General features: G+C 39.8%; 1 protein-coding gene across 1 annotated transcript in view; it reads right to left on the bottom strand.

The window, feature by feature from the left end:
- Positions 1–7857: 7857 nt before the first annotated feature.
- Positions 7858–22845, bottom strand: part of LOC134536285 (5'-3' exoribonuclease 2 homolog) — an 80067-nt gene continuing 65079 nt past the window's right edge. Inside the window, exons 19-21 of the mRNA XM_063376033.1 lie at positions 12594–12699; positions 10093–10195; positions 7858–8923 (exon numbers count right to left, since the gene is read on the bottom strand). Coding sequence (XP_063232103.1) covers positions 8870–8923; positions 10093–10195; positions 12594–12699 — 263 coding nt within the window. The 3' untranslated portion in view covers positions 7858–8869. The remainder of the gene's footprint in view (positions 8924–10092; positions 10196–12593; positions 12700–22845) is intronic.

Raw genomic sequence — 22845 nt, forward strand, 5'->3', positions numbered from 1 at the left:
CAAAAATTATTCCAAAGTAAGGTAATAGTTTGCCACTATACTCAATACGCCACTTTGTTAATACATCATTCCATAAACTCTGAACTAATAATTTTTGTAAAATTAATTTTTTTAAATTATGTTTAAGAAATTTCTATGTTTTCTTTATGTTTAAAAGTTAACTATTGGTGGGCGTTTCACAACCTCTTCTGAAACCACGGTCCTATTTATACAGCTGACCGCAATGCGTCTCAACCAATCAGAATGTATTATTCAAAAATAGGTGTATCTGCATTGCAGATATTGGTGTGGCTGGTTGCATAACTCTATTCGCTCCGCAGGAGTAATCTGTGCTGGTTGCCTATCCATCAAGGATGCCCTCGTTCGTCAGGAGAGAGTGAACTGGCCACGGGTGTGTTGCTGGTCACACCTCAACCAATGTGCTGTCCATATGGTAGCAGTTAATGCTAGATATAGACTATCCGCACGTTGGATGATTATTAATTACAACATAACGTATTAAATGGCATTCATTTACTGATAAACGGAATTAATTTAGTTTCATTTTAAGTAAAAATAAAGAATATAGGTCTACATTGTATCAAATAATTAATCCAATGGACTGAGCTATGTTTTTGATGATATTATAGCAATAAAATAAACAAATAAAATGTATTCAAATTGATTGAAACCCGCCTTCCGATCAAATAGGCCACATGATTAAAGCAAAATTGATATAATCCAGTAATCTGGCATTAAAAATGTAAAGAAAGAAAGTCATTCCAGAGACGAGATTTGAACCTCGTCAGAACTTACCCCATGAGCTTATCAACTGCGCTATCTTTATTTTTGTTGAAAAAGATGGGCGGCTCATTGGAAAGTTGGACAGTCAACAGTGTGAGCCAGTCATTTCCACCCTTAATGTTGCAATTTTTATGTGACCCCGAGTAGTTGTGTAGTTGTAGTCGTAGTTGTTCGTGTAAGCGCCAAGGAGACGCCAGGACAACACAATTACAGCCATGTCTTACCCGGGGTTCGAACCCAGAGCCCCCGCCTCGAAGCCCGTCTGCGCTACGGACAATCAGGGCTATTGGGGTCAGGGGAAGAGACTTGTGTTATCAACAGTGTGATGACAGCTTTCTTACGTATTTAAAAATTGGGATTTATTTTTACTAGGACTATTTTATTTTACCAAATATATTTCAGGGTGGTTTGACTATGATTATGTTTAATTTGGCACACCAATACATTTGGTATGTATCCTTATGTTTACGAAAGTGACTATATTCGGATTTATGTGCCTACACGGGGATGTCCGCCATCTTTGTGTCACATTTCCGTTCATCGATTTCCATTCCATTTTCACGAAATTACACCTACCAAGTGCCGTATACGGATAGCTAAGAAGTTTACATATCAAATATTGATCAAACCAAATTTTATTTGAAATGACATTAAGAGACGGTCTTAAAATGTTGAATGATAAAAGTTGTGGTCCATTAATGAACTAAACGAAACTGCAGACAATTCCGGGTCGCTGGGTATTCGTTCGAAAGCGCTGGAAGCCTTGCGGTATTGCGCCTCTTGCGTACTTTGCAAACACGAGGAACAAGCGACGGCTCTGAGGCCGTTGTTGCGCGCGCCCTGGTGTGGCTGCGCGCGCACTGGAGGGGGTAGTTCCGATGGTGAGGGGGAGGGGACAGGGAGGGGGCAGCGCGCGACCAACCAGCGGGTGGTGGAGGGGAGCGCCGCCAGCCAATAGCGAGCCGGCTCTCTGGGAGTGGAGGGGCGCCCTCCCGCGGTTAGCCACTGTAGCAATTTGTCCAGTCCCCCCTCCCCTCCCCCGGCTCGGCGTCGCGACGACAAAAGGGAGTCCGCACGTTCACTCCACAAGTCAGGCTGCCGGCACCTGATTGGTCGGGAGCTTGCCTTACACCCGGAGGCACGCACGCCGACACAGAACCACCAAGACTGCCTGCGGCTTGCACGGGAACATTTATTTTATTTGTTATTATAAATGTATTTGAGACATCAGTTAATTCATCATCATGTTAAATAATGGTTTAAAACTATGCACTGCATCTCGGACGAGCGGAACTTTATCACAGCTACACATTGTCCGGGAAACTCCAGCTGTCTGTGTGTGCAAACCACCAGTGGCGTTTGTCCGTGAAGTTTCGAATCAAAACATGGAAGTTGTGTTGTTCCGTACATCCACACTGCAGAGGACAATGGGATACTGCCGCAGTGTCACCCTGGATTCCAGACCCGCACTGCAAACACGCCAGCATCAGCCTAGAGTCCTAGACAGTTACACCATACTGCACCTAGGCATCATGTTAGCATGGCGAAGATTCTTCACGAACATTACAGGCGTTCGCATTGTAGCCTCGTAGACTTGTGGTCAAATGTCGCTGGAGCAGTTATGCCAAAGACAGTTGTAACTAAAGACACTGGAGGCACTGGTGGCTTACCTTAAATTAACGACCGTATCTTACCGAATGGAATTTCCCAGTAAATATACACCCTTCTCGTTAAATGCGGTAAGACAAGTCTGTAGTATTTTATCACTCTGACGGGAGATCGTATCCTACCCAGATGAATGTGCTTTCTTTTTGTCGAATTTGTTTCCTAATGTGCTTCCTTTTTGTCGAATATGCTTCCAAATGTGCTTCCTTATTTGTGTGTGCTTCCAAATGTGCTTCCTTTTTAAATTTTGTTTCGACTCGCGTATTAATGTAAATTGTTCGTGTTTTGACTCGCATATTATTCCAACGGCCGTGGTTTTATAAGAGAGTTACAGAAGACAGGAACCTCGGTCCACCTCTGACAGGTGCACTGCGGATAGTCTTGTTTGACTAGTCTGGTGCATAAGTCTCGTACACGTCGATTCTTGAGAACTCTATGACGTCTTCACCATCTTTAACGACAGCCTCGATGGAAGTTGTATCATGAACAGTGCAGACCTCGATGTCAATGTTGCTGTCAGATCCAGAGATCCCGATGGCGACGACAGCTACAGTGTCTTCAGCAGCAAATCAAAGGTCATCCAAGATGGCCGCTGACATCGATAAAGGACGTAGGAACTAACGGTGTTCCATAATCCAACTTTACGTACTTTGAAAACATCAAAAAACTTGAAAATTCGTGATTACAGAATACACGATTGTTATAATGACTCTGAACGCATTACATATCAGTGAAACAGGTGTTGTAGTCAGTTTATACGCTACGGAAACTTGAAAAAGCACATATGATTTTGCATAAGACTGATTAAACATTCATCGAGAAAAAAAAAAAGTATCTTATGAGGCAAGATGTTTGTGCACATGTTCATTGCGAGGCAGCATGAAACTGAGATAGGTATCTGTGCTATGTGCTGTATGTGGTAATCAACTGTCATGTGGAGACCCAATGAAATTACATTCCAAGGCATGCAAAGGACTTGCTTCGTACTCTAAGAAGATTGTAGAAATCGAGAAACGCTAATAATTTTCCTGTATGTATGTACCTAATCAATTTTTGACGTGACGTCTAATAAATTGATGAACGCCTGCTGCACGCACGAAAAAGTGTCCCGTAACGCATTGTCCCGTTGCGCTGTGTCCCGTTACGCTCATTGTACGCTTGCGCCGCATTTATCTCTCTTCTACTCGATTGGAATAACCATCGATTTGACTTTTTCGAGGCACATTAAACTTGAAACACTCCCATTCGTTTCCTACTTTTCCTATCATTGTCCTATCCTTAACAGAATAACACAGATTGGAAGAAGTTAAATAGCAAACATGTAGGCTATACAAGTTATAGTTCAATTAAAATCTCTTCGTTAAAGTAATAAACATATTTGAATTATTGAGTGCAAATAAAAGTAAATTTATCAATTAAATTGTAGATTTAATTTCACTCCTTCTTTGTATCCATACAAAATAGTGATAATTCAATAAAAATGATTCAATTTTATTCATAAAAGTATGCATTCATTTCATCAATGTTTTGTTATGACGAACTATCGCCCGTAAACCGACTTTACAGACAACCAAATTTTTATTTGTAATTTTGTTGCTTTTTCCCTTTCAACCGGAGATTTTTATGGTATTTTTGATTAAATTATATTTTCTAAATTGATAAATGATTGAACTGAGAACGAATATCAATCGAATCAATCGTTATGTTAATGAGTGATTTTTTAAAAATGAATTTTGGAATGATTCCCGGTTTTCTAGGTCAATAATTACAGATTTTCAAGATGCCGTCTACGAATGCCCGCAAGATGGCGGAAGCCACGACAGTCTAGTGGTTGGCACTGCGGCGGGTAAACAGGGCAGGGTTCAAGATGGCAGCCGCGACGTCATATTGGCCTTCGTAGTATCTGCCTTGGCATTAGCGGTGGGTCAGTCTGCTGGTGGCTTCCGAGGAGGAATCTGCGTCCGCATTTTCAAATGAACTCACCGGGCTCTAACCCAGTACCATTTATATATGTTACTATCAAAATGTAATTAAGGAATTTTTTAATAAATTTGAAAATATTTCTCTTTTTTAGCATAAAACATATGTATTTTAAATATGGCGGACAATTTTTAAAATGGCGGAATAGTGTTTTTTATTAAAATTTTATTATTTAAATGTTTTTATAAATTTTAAAATATCTCCGACTTTCTAGCTTAAAAAAACTGATATCTAATATGGCAACCATAACCAAAAGTGCAAAGGTGACGTCATACAATCTAAGATTGCGGCCGTAACTAAATCTTTAACGTTCGGGGATTAGGGAGCTCGATTCCAAAATGGCTACTGAAATCAAAGGCCTAGGTCATCCAATATGGCCGCCGTGACGTCATAATTCAATAAGGCTACCGTAACGAAAAGTGCAATGGTGATATCAATAAAGATGGCTGCCTTAACGTCAGAATCCAATATGGCATAGACAATCATCAATCCACACCCAGCACCTATTAGCAGGACCACTATTATAAGTTATAGGTACTACTAATCCTTCAAATTTAACTCTTGGATCTTACTTTATACAGAAAATTTTTTTTCATCAGATAGTTATTTTGATTGCGAAGAACTTCATGTTAGGCAATGGACGATATGAAATGGTTTAGATATACAAATTTATGTATATATTTTTTAATGTTTAGCAAAGACCAAATTTATTATTAAAATACTGTTACGAGGATGCTAGAGGCGAAGCCACGAGGCAGGCCGAACGGCCCAGTGCGCCGGCCAGAGGTGAAGTGGAGGGGGGGGGGTCCAGGGGACACCCCACCTCCTGTGCTGGTTGTGTCTGTCTCTCTGCTAGTGGGAGCGGCGTCTCTCCCAGTCCCTCGAGGTTACGGCGCGTGAAGTGGCGTGACTAGGACGCCACTGTCTGGACACGGCAGTCGGGGGGCTACGAGACAGCGGGGCCGGGGAGTGTGCGGGGCGAGGGGCGAGCCACAGCGCCTGGTGTCAGCGCAGTCTAGCCGAGCCGAGCTGCAGTTGGACTTGCAAACATATACCTATATGTGGTTAACTAATATAATTTAAATTATAATGTAAATATTAGCAGTAACTAAAATTGTATTTAATGAATCGGGCTATTTTATGGACCTGTTTTCCCCACTAGTAACACTGTTATAAATCAACTATTTATGTTACGAACATTGCACATTACATAGGTACCTATATAAAAAATATTTTAAATTAAAGAATAGTTTTATTATTTTGATGGATTAATTTTTTTAAATACTTCAAATTAATTTCACTATAAAACTGCCAGTCGTGTGTTTCCAAGCTAAGAACCCTGTCACTTGGAAAGCACAGCCTGACTTGCCGTCCAGGCGGGCGTGAGAGCAGCCGTGTGGGGCAGCCCTCGCCTGAGCGGCGCCGAACACAGCCGCCCAGCTGGACCCGGTGGGAAACACCGCCTCTCCGGGGGGCGCCCCGACTTGAAGTGGCGTTCACACGCCGTCCTCGGCCCCATGCCTCCTGGGCTTCGTGGTCCGCTCCGTCACACACGCACCTGGGGGGCGCGTTCAAGCAGCTCGGTGACTGCTCCCTGATGAGGCGACTGCAACCCACAAGCCGAGCTGCTTCAGACGATGGCCGTGAAAGCCTGCGGACATTTACTGTACATATTGTTGTTGCATACCATTATTACTACAATGATGCTCCGCTTCGTGCGAATATGAGCTCAGGAGCTAGTTGGCACGCCGGCGCTTTTGTCGAGCCCGTTCCACGATGACTGAAGGCGAATGTTTGAATTCCTTTATTTACAAATGTATAATGTTGTGGCTGGAAAGTTGTTTGTCCAACTCAGATATAGTTGTGCATATTTAAAAGTAATAACTTCTGGATCGACCTAGCTCTGAATATAATTTAATTGCAAAGCACCTTTTATATCTTGCTTGATTATGCTTGGCTAATACTTTTTAACCGCTCTGTATCGGAATGAGCATGAATCATTTCTGCACACGTGACACATTACTTTAATACAGTTATTTTCTTGTGTAGCGCAGGTGAAGAGGCTATTTCGACCTGGTGTTAAAAGCAGGCTTTTTTCATACTAATGAAAAAATAATAATGAAATAACCAACTCATTATGTACACCGAGCCATAGTAAAAAAAAAAACTAGATAAGCTATAGGTAGGGGCATGCAGATTTCGCAAAAAGATTTCGAGACTAGCTGAAAGTTAAAACACTATAGCATCGTCTGTGTTTCGTGATTGGGTGAGTTTCTTCCAGGTACTTATCGATTGTAACAACACCAATCACAGTGATTCAGTGCGGAAGTAAATGTGTCCTGAGTGGCTCGGTCAAATAAGGAAACGACTTCTCTCGCAGACGGCCGCCAATCACAAGGAAGAAACCACAGGTTCGGGTATACCTTGTTGCAGTATAATAAGTGTTCAAATCTTTTCGCGAAAAATGCCTGCCCCTAGCTATAGGCACATATAGATTAAATATAATAATTTACACACAAAAATTAATACAAGCTAGGTCAAGATTAATCCAAATTTTTTGTTTCTCTACCTAGTATGCAAGTTAAGAAATGACAGAAACAATAATGATTGTACTCGATTTGTTTTCGTGACCACCACTATCATTTATTTTAAAGTTTTTATAAGCCAGAAAATTTGAAATGTAAAATAATTTTGTACTGAACAAAAAAACAGATTATAAGTGGTCACACAGACTGAAATACAAATTGTGGACTCTACAAAAATATTTTTTTTATCTATCACTATAAATCTTTTGGCAAGATACCTGTAAAATGTTGACGATCATCAAGTCACACAATCTATATTAACACAAATGTAAATGTTCGTTTGTAAAAAATACCTACCACCAATTGCTTTGAAATTTTGACAAAACGTTGCATTTGTATACACACGTGTTTTTGTACAGGAAGAAAAAAAAAAAAACACCACATGTAACTCGTTCACATAAAAGAAGTGACATTTCATTGGCAATTTAAACCTAGACTCGTAAGTGCTCTCTTTATAACTATTTGACTTCAGAAACTTTTCAAAACAATGTTTCACGAAAATGTGGCATTAAAATTATAATTGAAATTTTACTCTCATCACACCCAAAGTAGTTTCACTTTAAAAATTGTGAAATTAAACATATTATAAACATGTGCTTTTTTTTTTGCTTTCCTTTCAATTTAACTTGACTGAGGCACAGAAACACGTGGTCGGTACAGCTAGTAACGATAATTAAATAACAGTATCTCAATAATTGTACTTATTAACGAAGAATATAAAGTTTGCAGCACAACTTACACTAATACAGAAATAAGTACTATTTTAATTGTTCCTGGCTTTAAAAAAAAAATAATAACCAAATGATACTGGTAGGAAATAGGAAGGGGAAAAAAATAACTGAAATTAAAACAGTAATTTGTTTATTCCATACACACACCGTACAAAAACACATTAAATGTTCCTTACTCTGAACATGAATTATAAACATGGCAACTGAGTATATATCACTTGCGTGATAGTTGCAAGTAGAACAAAAAATAGTTTGATACCTATTTGTGTCCTCAATAATTTTTTTCATTTTGTAAATGTATTCAAGTCCAGGCAGAACATAATTGTATTGCATAAGAAATATTCTGTGACAATTTATTTTTAAAATTGATGGTCCGGCATGGTAATCATAATTTTTTAAGGAGTATGGTAGCAAAATTTGTTCTTTGTTAGCGTACAAAAATTGTACTCACAATAACGCAATTTATAAATTGTGTCTAGCTGTCCCAAAATGATTTAACATTGTTCATCATGTAAACATAAAAAGAACATTTTCTTTAAAAACTAAATGCTTAAAAGAAAATAGAAACTTTCTTTTATAATGTCCAATACACAAAAAATGCTCACCAGACTATTGTAAGCAAAAATGAATAAATATTTACACTTTAAAATTATTTGCTCAAGTTGCAAATACCTAAGCAATTTAATAATACAATAATTTTACTATTCATCTATAATACAAAAAACAAATGATAATTTAAAAATAATGAAGAAACTATTTGTCATATTAAACTCATTAATCATGGTGAACGTAACACAAACAGTTCAGCTTTTGAGCAGTTTATGTTAACATTTATTAAAAATTAATTTAATATGTTGCTACTTGCAGAAAACATTTTACTGCTTTTTACTGAAGTATAAAATACACATAAACTGCAAGGTTTATTTTAAATACATGACACACAATCTATAAAGAAATTATTCACCAATAAAGCTTTAAATCACTAGACTGGTTAACTTCATACTAAACTTGCAAAAAATGTCAAATCCAAAAAAATTAGAGAAATTATTTTGGTATCTACTGAGTAAATAAAACATGTTAATTTTCAAAATGAGAATAATTCTCAACAGTTGAAAAGCACTTGTCTCAGTAGTTCCCACCGTAGCCGCTCCTACTTCTGTTGTACGAGTTCCTGCCTCTCTGAAAGCAGCACAACAATTAAATAAAATACAACAACAAAGCAACATATGACCTTTGTTAATATAATTCAATTAATGCCATCAGCCCCTTAGTGGTGATGGGTAGTGAGAAGCAAATGGATAAGATCATACTATGCAGAACATTAAGATGGGAAATTCAATGGGGTTGTTTTGTTAGCTAAATATGTTCATTATAATACCTGAATGTACAGAACTAGTCCATACAGAGTAAAGTTAAAATAAGTAAACTGTTTTTTCATGATATATAAAAAAAATGAAAATAAATTTGCTGTAAAATTATTAAAATCAAATAAGAAAAACCTCTATAGTAATAACCAAATGAACAAAATCTTGGAACAAAAAAAATATTACAATTTTAAGTTCATTTAATTAAACATCTTATTATTCAATTGAAAAAGAAAATAATTGAAACATTTCAGTACATAATTGAGCTATATAAAAGGTTTTTATTATGCGATTTTAATAATTTTGTAACTTAATTTTTTTTGTATTTGCTTTTTTTGTTTCAAGACCTTATTTAATGAAAAACAGTTTGCATTTTTTCTAAACTATAAACTATATTGACTATTTTTGTACATTGAGGTCTCCATAGTGAAAATATCTAGCAGACAAAACAAATCCCATTGAATTCTGACAATTTATTAAGATTCTATTATTGTTTTTACATTTTCGGCATGCACGATACGACCTCTCCTGCCCTCTTCAGATAACATGTAAATTTATAACTGGTTTCATTCACAAAATTTTTCACTTGCAAGAAAGTCTGTTTCAAAATAAGAATTTTTTTTAAAATATAACTATCAGAAATGGGAGATTTTCTTATGACTTGCACAACTGCAGGGCATAAAAACTATCGTTTAGCAAAATAATAAAGTATACACTGATGATCACGTAAATATCATTAAATGCAATTTAAGACAAGTAATTACCAATACTAGCACTATAACCACCACCATTACTACTGATAACTGAACACCACCAATACCACTACCATCACCACCATAATCACACAACTGTTAACTACATATAATCCATTCTGAAAAGAACCCATCACTGAGATGACACACTCGGATGACTACTCTTCAGGAGGCTGTCAGGCCGCGGCCAGTGGACCAGTGGGACTGCGTGCACGAGGTCCAGTGGACTCACCTGCTGGCTGTAGCCTCGCTGCTGGCCCTGGTGGTGTCCCTGGTGGTGGCCCTGGTGGTGTCCCTGGTGGTGTCCTTGGTGGTGCCCCCACTGCCCGCCCGAGCTGCAACACACCATCAGGGCCAAACTTACCTGCCGTTCTTCTGCAAGCCCAACACTGCCTGCGGGAGGAACTCTTATTGTCAACACCGAGACACAGTTTCATGAAGTATATTTGTACCCACCCACCCGCTAGATAGTTCTCTTTAATAATGTATTACCCACTAACGTAAGACTGTTGATAAGTAATACATAAGCTATTATCAGGCAAACAGACCAGTGAAAATAAAATTGATTTATTTTGCTAGCTACATATTATGTGGTGTGGCATACCAGACATTTTTGAATCTTTTACTCATTTATATAGAACATAACGTTTTTTTATTATTACAAAACTGCATTAAGTGTTCGCACAGTTTAAGATCACTTTCAGTGAGCAATTAGTCGTCAAGTATGTTTCCGACTGTGTCTAGCAGGCTTTTCAAATCTTGGGATGAAAAAAAAAAGATTTCACAATTGAATGCACGTAATAATGACGCATCACTCAAGTTGAAGTTGTGTTTATGCACAACAAAGAAGTTTGCTGATGTGAATTTACCAACATCTGCTACATGAAGAATATGAAAACTATGATAAAGCATAATACAAACGTAAGCGCAAACTGGGACTTTTGAGTTGTTTCAGCGTGTTCGGAGAAGGAGGAGAGAATGTAGACGTAGTACAAGCACTGCTGTAGTGTTACCGGCTGCTATGCGACCCAACACTGTCTCCACTCAGCGAGGCTCTGCAAGCAACACTTGGCAAGATGTGGGTACCGCTGGCCAGTGGCTGGGCCTACGGACCTCACTTCTCACCATGCCTCGACCAACATAACTAGGGACCGGAAAAATTCGCGGGTTCAATGACATCTAGGATGAACATTATAGTTCTACGTACACTCGGTCAAACGTCACCCTCTCATTGGCTGCTGTCTAGTGAAGGTGTCCCAACGTAGCGGACTGTGATTCGACACAGCTTCGGTAGAGAGTTTCTCACTGGCCCAGAGTCGTCCAGGTGAGTTGCGAGCCAATAGCAGAGGCAGCACTGAGGTATAACTATATGAATTTTAGGCTGTCGTGAAATGAATCCGCGAATTTTGCCGGTCTCTAATCATAACCCACTGCCAAGGTGTGTACGGGACCGGACTGTACCGAGCAGAGAGGGGAGAGGGGGTGCAGAGGGGAGAGGGGTGGAGTGCGGGTGACGCGGTCGAGCCGCCGCCACAATGGCGACGCGAAATGACGGGACCACGGTGGAGGGCTGTGCCAATCACGCGCGAAACAAACGGCCAATCACACAATTCCGACGAGCCGTCACGCCCGCATGTCCCCTCCTAGCGCTGCCTGCTCGCCGAGATTAAAACATTGCAAACACCCCCTCCCCGACACTCGACACTCGACACAATGGCAGACATGAACATCATGTGTCCTGAGCAGCCAGAACCAAGTTACAGTCAAACATCCCTATACAGACTATGTACTATGCTACTCTCCACGCACACACTTGTACGAATAGACAAGTCTGTGTTTCTGTTCGTTGACTGCCGCAGTCTACCACTGACCGGGTCGCAGGTGCAAGTAAGACCACAGACACACAGTAGTGCCTTTTTAATGTACAGTACATTCTGTCCACACATTATAATGTAATTTAGCAGATTTGTAAAGATCTCTTTTGAAACTTTATTTTTTCCCCCTTCACTAAGGCGTCTAGTTCAACGTTTCAACACAACAGAATCGACCTTTTCCCCCTCCATATTCAGCGAGGTTCAAGCAACATGGTGTCCGAGTTTCCTGGCGTTTCGCTACACCTAGCGGTCAGCATCTTCAGTGAAAAAAGACTTGAAAAAATACTCAACACCAGGTTTGGACCTGATTTTACACAAGTGATTTAATTAAAATATTGCCCATACTGTAAAAAATTAATTTAATATTTAAAACTATAAAGTTTCCCCTTTGTATCTGATGAATTCGGATCGCGTCATCCGCCCCAGATGGCAGCACCATTGTTACACATTTCCGTTCCATTCACGAAATTACTCATACTAAATGCTTTACACAGAGTTAATATGTTAACACAAACAAAAAAAGGGTTCTCCGAGGGTCCCACAAAACAATTCGTCACTATCAGTGCTCCAATGTACTAGGGATTTCACGCAATCATTACTGGTTTAGACGTCCAGTTACGTAACTACGGAGTAAACAGAAACAGGATTGTGTCTAGTAGCGTATCGTACTATAAATATAGATAGCTAATGTAACGTGAAGGTAATTGTTTTGTAAAGGGGCTTCGAATAAATATAATTCCTGAAACTTATTATTTCAGCTTTTCCAAAAGTAAGTTGTTTGCAAACCTGTGTGCTCGAGTAGGAGTAGTAGGAGTAGGAGCAGGCGTGGCTGCGGAGGGCTGACTGATGGACTACTCACGTCCTGGCGGTGTATCTGGAGTCGTGGCCCGAGTCGTAGCCGCCGCCGCCGCCGCCGCCGCCGCCGCCGTGCCAGGAGTGCGGTCTCTGCTGCTGGCGGTGGCCGCCTGCAACACACACACACCCCTGGCTGCAGACTGTCTCACTGCTGGAAGGCGTCCTCTGCAAGTCACCTCATGAGCCGCCAGGAAGACTGCACATGCGCTGTACAGAGACGTGGAGTGTGTTAGGGCGAGGGCACAGGCGTGGTTACTGATCATTAGTCATAACTAGGGACCGGAAAAAATTCACGGGTTCAATGACCTCTAGGATGAACTTCATAGTTTCTACGTACACTCGGTCAAATGTCACCCTCTCATTGGCTGCTGTCTTGTGAAGGTGTTCCAATGTAGAGGCCTGTGATTCGACACAGCTTCGGTTGAGAGTTTCTCACTGGCCCAGAGTCGTCCAGGTGAGTTGTGAGCCAATAGCAGAGGCAGCACTGAGGTCCCCCCCCCGGCCTACACGTGGCTCGAGCTTCCCCCAGGCCGACACGCTTCAATGCAGTCGACAATTATTATCAAATACTTCTTCAGACGCGCACCATGTACCGAAAATTCCACAGGATGGAAAAAAAAAAGCTACATAAAAATTAAAATTATAGCCTATACGTGCTTTTTAAATATTTGTGATAGAAATTATGTTTATGAACTTTTTCATGTGTGGGTTATTTTCCAGTACGTATGATTTATTTTCATTATAAATGGTAACTGATTAACCATTATTTAACAAATAAAATAAATTAATTATAATAAACTTTCAGCATATTTATTGATTTTCATTACCAATTGAAACTAAACTCGATTATTTTAATACATTAAAAAAAATTTCATACACCTGTTTATATTAATATTTAATACTGGGTTTAAAAGTTTTTAATTTGATTGAATTTATACTTTACTAATTGTATTCATAATATCATTACAGTTATTATATTATTTTATTTATATTAAGTAGGCTATATGAATGCAAAATTAAAGGTAGTTTACGCCAAGTGAGTAACTTCTGCGACATACAAGAATCAATAAAAACAAGATTTTAAGGTTTCATTTTCAAGCCAATTACGTTTTTAGAACACGATATTTCGGTGCTATGGTTTTTCATATAAATTATTAGTTTAATTATCAACAAATGAAAACACTCAAATATGTTCTTCTTAATACATGTCACATATATATATATATATATATATATATATATAAAATTTTGACTGATAGCATACTGGCTGCACTTTTAAAATAAAATAAAATGTAATATCAAGGTCAGCACTATTCGGAATAAAAAAAAATCGCTGCGTGTTTGTGTTCGAACAAATTACCAACGTCTGGAATGTAAAAATGAGTTACTGATAAAGATGCAATCTTTCAGTAAATTTTTATTTTATACTAGACCGTTTCGATGATATACTTTATCATACTTAAAAATTATATTTTTTTGATGTACTTTAGATTTTTGACGTAATAACGACTTATAAATCGATGAACGCCGGCTGTACGCACGCAAAATTGTCAAGTTCCGCCTGAGCCGAGCGTGCAAGAACAGGCCAACCACCGTGCGAGAAAATCTTCTATAATATCAAACAGGTTAAGGCGGGCTTTTTAACTAATTATTCGTGATTAGATTTTTAAAAAAAAATATTTAAATTAAATTTGCAAAAACTGTAAATAATATTTGAAAATAAAAAAAAAGTATGCAATTTTTCATCAATGTTTTCTTATGACGCTATAACGTAAAATTATCGTCCGTAAACCGACTTTACAAACAACCCTCTTATTTCTATTATTATTAAATATTTTGACGTGACAACGTCTAATAAATCGAATAACGCCGGCTGCACCCACGAAAAAGTGGCCCGTTATGCACATTGTTCCGTTACGCTGTGTCCCGTTACGCTCATTGTACGCTTGCGCCGCACCGACAGAAGTGAAAACTTAAAACTTTGTTTATAAATGTGTAATATGAAAAAATTTCTACGTCAAATGTACGTAAGAAAATGAATCTGATTACTAGTATAATATCAAGTATTTATTCTTTTATTATTAAAAAAAGTAGCATCTGTCGGCGAGTGCAGTAATAATAGGTTATGTTAAATATTTGATTACAGTTTATTTATATGAAAACTTGTTCATAATTATATTTAAACGAAAAGTTAATGTGGTTTTCATTGCTTATTACAACAACAATTTCGGCAATAAAGATTAATTATTCTTGCATTTTAAAAATCTCATTACTATAGTATAATTTCAAGAATTTATGCTTTTATTATTAAAATAAAAAATGATTCAATTTAATTCATAAAAGTATGCAATCATTTCATCAATGTTTGTTATGACGTTGTCACGTTAAACTATCGTCCGTAAACCGACTTTACAGACAACCAATTTTTTACGGCTGTTTGGTTTGATTGCATGTGAGTGGTTGATCTCGGTGTGTGGTGTTGCTGGTGGGTTGTCGCTCCTGCTGTCCGCGACCGCCGGCTCCCGGCTCGCCACGTGCGGGGCAGGGGGAGGGGGCCGCGGCGCGGACAGGACATCACGTGCGGGACAGGGGGAGGGCTGGACACGGATGCGCTCCATTCACCAATCACCGGCCGGATGCGTCGCAGCGCGTGGCGAGGTGCGCCCATCGTCCGGATGTCCGCATTCCGGGAAGGTCAAACAATTTGTTTAAAAAATGGTTCCTTCACAAAACTGCAAAATTTGCAATGATTAAGAATGGATCACGAGCCACGGAACAGACGGGGAATGGCGCGGACTGCCTCCCCAGGACACCGGTACTGCCAACTCTGCAGGCTCCAGGCTGTCTGCAGTGGAAGTGAGTGGCCCAGGACACGCGCACACACACACACACACACACGTCTGTAGTAACATCTCCCTCACTTCTTCCATCTTGTAGGCTACGAGTATGTTTTAATAATTGGTATTTTTTGGAAATTTTATGAAAGAAATAAACAAGATAGTCCAACCTCCACAACTTACAGCTAGCTTAGCATTAGGGTAATGTGGGGCAAGAGTCCGCACGGGGCAAGAGTCCTCATTCGTAGCAGTTACGCTCAGTGTCACGGTACTTCCGCCATTTCAGTGTGCGTGGTGGCAGTTTATTGTTTTAAGCAGTGTGTGGTGTTATTTATTATATTTAGAAGTACGTATAAATTTGCATGAAATCTTCAAACCATTCTGCGGAAAGTACATAGACATTAGAAGTAAGTTTTAAATTATCTACTGGTGTGGGAAATTTTTGTTTTTATGTAACGGGTAAATAATGGCCAGTGGATGAAACATTTTGTTACACATGGGGCAAGATTCCTGGGGCAAGAGTCCGTATAACATTCTGTGCGGATTCTTGCCCCACATAGCCATTTTATCTTGAAAAATGTATTTAATGCCTAAAACTATGTTTTAAAGTATGCATTTCCTTTTTTGTTTTTATTTTTTTTGTAAACATTGATTAGAAACCGTGAAATTCAATTGAAAACCCCAAAATTCTTATTTTATTTAGTGAAAACATTCGAATATGATTTATCCTGGATGTGGGATCAAATGTGATTAAAATGCGGTTTCCATTTACAGGATATGTAATATAGTGTGCAATTCACTTTATGTAATGTAACTCATTTTATTTATTTTAACAGCTAGTGAGTTACTTACAGGACACTGACAGAAGATTTTACGGTTTGACATTTAGGGAAGTTCAAGCTTTAGCATATGAATTTGCAGAACAAAATAGCATTGCTCATCCCTTTAATAAGGACATCAAACTTGCAGGGCGGGACTGGGTTTATGGATTCCTTTCACGCCACCCATCGCTAAGTTTAAGGAAGCCTGAAGGTGTGAGTATAACACCTTCTGTTGGATTTAACAAAGTTCAGATGGATCACTATTTCAAAAATCTTCAAGAAATAGACGAGAAACATAGTTTTCTAACCGAACCCAACAGAGTGTACAATATGGACGAAAGTGGCCTATCCACTGTGCCCAACAGAATTCCCAAAATAGTATCTACCAAAGGTCAAAGGATTGTAAACAAAGTTGTGTCTGGAGAGCGGGGTCAGACCGTGACAGTTGTTTGCTGCATGTCAGCAGCTGGGCATTTCGTCCCTCCTGCGATGATATTTCCAAGAAAGCGAATGAAGGTTGAACTTTCAGATGGAGCTCCTCCATAAAGTTTATTTCTTCTTTCTGATTCTGGATACATGAATTCTGATCTGTTCTCAGCGTGGCTTCAACATTTTGTTTCACATACTAAGCCTTCTAGAGACGACCCTGTCCTGTTACTTTTGGATAATCATTCCTTACATATTTCCATACCTGTTATGTTCTGTCGAGATAATCACATCAATCTGCTTTCTCTACCTCCTCACAGCTCCCACAAAGCTCAACCTCTGGACAAAAAGTTCTTTGGACCTTTGAAAGTTTACTATTCAAGTGAGTGCAGCAGATGGATGTCAGCTCATCCTGGACATTCCATCACACAGTTTCAAATTGCTTATCTCTTTCGATTGGCATATGAAAAATCAGCATCTGTGGGAAATGCAGCCAAAGGTTTCAAAACATGTGGCATAATCCCATTAAATCCTGATGTTTTCACAGATGTTGACTACCTTTCATCTGCAGTTACTGACTAGCCTGCCATAAACATCAATGTCGAACCGTCTACATCGTCCTCTTCGCATTGTTTTCTGGAAAGTTGTGGCACTACATCCCATCTAGTCCTAGGTCATCTCATACAGACATTAACACTGAGTGTGCTCCAGATAGGCCAAGGTTACCAGACCTTTCACCTCATGCTGGAGATTTTATCATGTATACTCCTACAAAAGCTTGTTCTATTGTTTCCCCAGAAATAATAAGACCTCTTCCAAAACGTAGCACTCCTCAAAAACGACATAAAAATTCCAAAATATCTCAACTGCTCACAGGATCTCTTTACGTTAAAACATTTTCTTCTTTACAGTCGAACAGCAACACAGAAATGAACTCTCAGAAAAACATGCCAAAGAAATGTAAGCCAAGACAGTTGGCCATTAAAGGTATTGGAGCAAGACGTCAATTAACATGGGGGGTTAAGAAAGGCATAACATGTTCTGGAAAATGTGACTACTACTGTAGGGGTTGTGGTGCTGTGTACGAAGAGCCTTGTACAGATTACATGTGAACTGGTATTTTTACATGCGATGTGTGCAAGTAGGACTCTTGCCCCTCATGTGGGGCAAGTTTCCTAATTTACATGATGGTGAGTTGTGTTAGGTTAAAACTTCATAAAACCTCCAGTAATAATTCTAAATATTTATTTTTGTTCCTAAAGGCTGTAGATGTATGATAATGTGTGTTTCAGTTCTAAAATTTGCAACAGAGGTGATAAAACTACATATGTGTCCTTAAGTGCGGACTCTTGCCACACATTACCCTATATAACTTAAAACTCAAATTTAAACGGATCTTCCGTATGCCATTCATTTTATGGCGTATATGCAGTAAAATACAACGTGAAAAAAAAAATTTCACAGTCTAGATAATGGCAGACTGGAGCATGACACAAACATCCCACTCCCCCCCCCCCCCCCACACACACACAAATTACAATCACTGGGGAATCATCTCGACATTTTCGAAGATTTCAAGTAAATCCCTAGAATTTTCCGTACCAATTCAATCTCCCCTGGCTTTACAGAATGTAGAAACTCTGCGGGAGATAAGAGCAACAGAGTTGCTGAATGTTGGACATGCAATAATGAGAGTATCGAAATGTGAGAAACAGGTCCGGAAGGATAGCCCGTTAGTAGAGACCGGGAAAATTCGCGGATTCATTTCACGACAGCCTGAAATTCAAATAGTTATACCTCAGTGCTGCCTCGGCTATTGGCTCACAACTCACCTGGACGACTCTGGGCCAGTGAGAAACTCTAAACCGAAGTTGTGTCGAATCACAGGCCGCTACATTGGGACACCTTCACAAGACAGCAGCCAATGAGAGGGTGACATTTGACCGAGTGTACGTAGAACTATAAAGTTCATTCCTCGAATTTTTCCGGTCACTTCCCGTTAGTTGCATGCAGTTCTATCGCTGACCCAATGCTCGGACTCGAGCAAGGCGCCCGTCAGCCGGGGCCCACCGGGGACAGCTCGGCGGGTCCCACGGAGTCCTCTAGGCCCGGGAGAGGCCAATTACCGCTGGGAGGGAAGACAATGGCGGCGGAACGTGCCCGATGTAGCACGGAGACAAGTTTTAATTGGAGAGCAGCTAGGGGGCGGGGCCTGGCATCGCATCGGGGGCGCAGCCTCTCGGAAACAAAGACCTTCATCGCTTGCCCCGGGGCGCGTCTGGCCGGACAAGAGCCACCTGATGTGCCCCCGCGGGACCCGCCCGCCTTCCTCAAACAAGAGTCTGCAGATTATTACAAACATTCGCGACGATTTACTAACGATACTGAGGTGGAAGAAAAGGAAAAGGATAATGAGCTTACATATTACAGATAATAATAGGTACACACTTCCCTAAGTCTTCCATACGTAGAAAACAAAGAACACACACACTTCTTTTCAACTTTCCAAGACAAGTGAGGAATATAAAAAGGTTTTACTTTTTTTTTTGCCACGTCGATATGACACAATATACGATTGAGTGCATGGAAATGCTTTGTTTCGAAAAGGGTGGGGGGGGGGGGGGGGAATCCATGTCGACAAATACAAAATAAAGACTTGTCAATATATAACTGGATAATTTAACTGACGATAAAGATTTCTTTCATATTCATGTAGTTTTTCTTTCCCTCTGACCGCTTGTGTAGATACGAATTTTTCTTTCAATTTAAATTTATAATTATAAAATTATTTTCGAATCACAATTATACATTATTTCACACGACAATTAAATGCATTTGGCATACATAGAGCATTACACAATAAAGGTAAGTTTCTTCCTCAAACTGGTATACTACATACTGAAAATGCTACAAATATAAACAAGTAGACCAGCTAGTTGTGGGAAGCCTTCTTTTCATAGACGAGAGAGCCAAACTCCCGATCGTGCATCTTCGGTTTTTTTTGTCCATTGTAAAAGGTTAGGTTAGCTACATTATAAATACTTTAAAAAGTTGTGGACGGTTGATTTGGTTAGGATAGCTACATTAAAGATACTCTGAAATCATGTAAACGGTTTCCTAGCCCTGGATAGCTACATATTAAAAAGTTATTTGCTAAGCAACCATAAAATGATTTTACAGTATTTTTAATGTAGTTATACTTACCTAATATAACCAACCAACCATCCACAATGTTTTAAAGTATTTATAATGCAGCTAACCTATCCTAATCGACCGCAAAATTTAATGCCACACCGGTTTATACAATGAGATAGAACGTAAAAAAACAAAGCGAGCATGAACTTCGGGTGTGGCTCTCTCGCGTGTGAAATGAAGGCTTCCCGCTAGTTGTAGCGCCAGCAGCAGTGGCGAACCTAGCGGCCACGGCCGGCACTTGTCCGGCCACCAGGACAGAGGGCGCGGCTCCGCCCCACAGGTCGCAGGCCGACCACTGGCCAATCGCTGTCCGCCCTCCGCTCTCTCTAACAACACCGGTGGAAATGAGATCTCGACACCAGAAAGGAGTCGTGCTAGAAAAAAGCTAAATTCGGGTGGCGTGTGCGCACACGTGAAACAATTCGCGCCGCAGTCGACCAAGAGAGCTGCTAGTGGCGCCACCGTGGCTGGACACTTGGCGAGAGTTAGCCGAGGCCACGCAGGGTAGTTAGTGTGTGCGACACCGCGGTGCAGTGGTCGGGAATACTGCCTGGCAGGCAGCCGGCTCGGGTTACATACCAACTGGTGGTGGCTTTCTTTTCATTTTCATTCCTTTTATTCCTCGCACTAGTTAACATTAATTACAGAATTTAAATATATCCAAACAGTTAAATTTACATATTTTGAATTAATATATTCAATTTAATAAAGTTTACTCTAACTCAGTTAATATAGGTAGCCCAACAGGAATAGTTTTCAAACATACTTTTTTGAGCTGTATTTACTGTAGAGCGTGGTTTATGATTCTAAACTTTCGTCGTTCAATAGCAATGTGTTAATGTTGTCGTTATATCAACATGTGATTTTTTCCCCCCCTTTCCTGCGTTTAGAGCACATTGCACTGGTAGATGATTCAAATCCCCATTAGTGGGCTTCTGTAATAAACTACAACATCGTTCTGCGTGATCTGTGTGTTGTGTGTGTTGTGTGTGCTGTGTGTGCTGTATGTGCTGTGTGTGCTCTGTGTTGTGTGCTCTGTGTTGTGTGTTGTGTGCTCTGTGTGCTGTGAGTGTGTTGTGAGTGTGACGTATGCAGTCCCCCGAAAGGCTCGCGGACGGAGTGGCAGGGAGTGGCAGGGAGGGCGGATGATCGCATCAGGCACCGACGCCTCCACACACGCCCGCATTGTGCGCGCTGCCACAAATCCGGCAGTTCCCAAACCTCTGGGGAGGGGTGAAGGTATTACCACACACCGGGCAACAGTTTAGGAGACTCGCGAGGGGCGCTTTTCCCACGATTTTCCGGCTCGCGTGGCGCAACTCACGAGGAAGAGGGAAATCCCCTGACGTCACGAGGCCACGCCCCTTGGCAGGCGACAACAAGCTCTTTCCAGATCTTCAAGGACCGTTATAGGGATGTTCATGAGTTTACAAAAGAATTGAAATATATCCGAACAGTTAAATTTAATTAATTTAAATTAATATATTCAATTTAATAAAGTTTGCTGTAAATTATTTAATCTAACTACAGATGAATTATTGCAAATTATACATTTTTGATTTGTATTTACTGTAGAGCGAGATTTTTAAACTTTTGTCCTTCAATAACAATGTCTTATGTTGACGTTATATCACAATGTGATTCTTTTTATTTATTTATTTATTTCGTACGTTCTGAGCACATCGCTCTGGCAACTGTGAACAGAGTCTCGCCCAGTGTTTGCAGTGATTTGTCATAACAAAGGTATTTATTTTATTGGAGAATGGGGATAGAAAAATTAATGTTTCTTCTGATACAAAAAAAAAAAAGCAGCATAGATAATTACTTGCTAGAATTTTCGTCAAGTGCTATTAAGAACCTCGCCCAATCATGTAATTAATAGTTGACCACAGCGAGGAATAAAAAAGGAAAGACGCCCAGTGGACGGACTGCCAGGCAAGGCGCCTAACCACCGCGCCACGCCGAGAAGTCCAACAACAACAAGTGCACCCAACACACAGTTACACGAAACAAAATGAAAAAAAAAGAAAACTATTCGTTCTTTCGAACACGTGAAACATTGAGTTCGAAAATTGTTCCATTGAACCAACTGATTATATACATAACAAATTGAGTATCGGTAATAATTTTAAATTAAATAACGGTTTATTTTATTGTGAAAACAAAATTTTTTCAATACGTCATCGGAGTTTAATGTTACTTTTTTTCCCTCATTACAACTGGTGCATGTATTGAAAACAAAAAATTAAAAAAAAAAATTGTTGTCTGTAAAGTTGGTTTACGGACGATAGTTTAACGTGACAACGCCATAACAAAACATTGATGAAATGATTGCATACTTTTATGAATAAAATTGAATCATTTTTATTGAATTATCACTATTTCGTATGGATACAAAGAAGGAGTGAAATTAAATCTACAATTTAATTGATATAATTACTTTTATTTGCACTCATTAATTCAAATATGTTTATTACTTTAACGAAGAAATTATTTTAACTATAACTTTTATACATGTTTGCTATTTAACTTCTTCCAATCTGTGTTATTCTGTTAAGGATAGGACGATGATAGGAAAAGTAGGAAACGAATGGGAGTGTTTCAAAGTTTAATGTGCCTCGAAAAAGTCAAATCGATGGTTGTTCCAATCGAGTGGAAGAGAGATAGATGCGGCGCAAGCGTACAATGAGCGTAACGGGACACAGCGTAACGGGACAATGTGCGTTACGGGCCTTTTTTTCGTGCGTGCAGCCGGCGTTCATCGATTTATTAGACGTTGTCACGTCAAAAAAAAATATTCTATTTGAAAAGTGGGATCTAATATAAGAGTGTTCCCGCGTATGGAATGTGTTTGGCCCACCGGCATGGCAGGAGGGCTATCCGCACCAGAGGGTCCTCGTGTCCCGGGCCCGCGATGGCCATCCACTCGCCTCCAGGGCCGCTACACTCGGCCTCTCGGCGCCGCTACTACCCTGGC

This window comes from Bacillus rossius, chromosome 10 (genome assembly GCF_032445375.1).
Source record: "Bacillus rossius redtenbacheri isolate Brsri chromosome 10, Brsri_v3, whole genome shotgun sequence".
In the NCBI taxonomy this organism is placed as follows: domain Eukaryota; kingdom Metazoa; phylum Arthropoda; class Insecta; order Phasmatodea; family Bacillidae; genus Bacillus; species Bacillus rossius.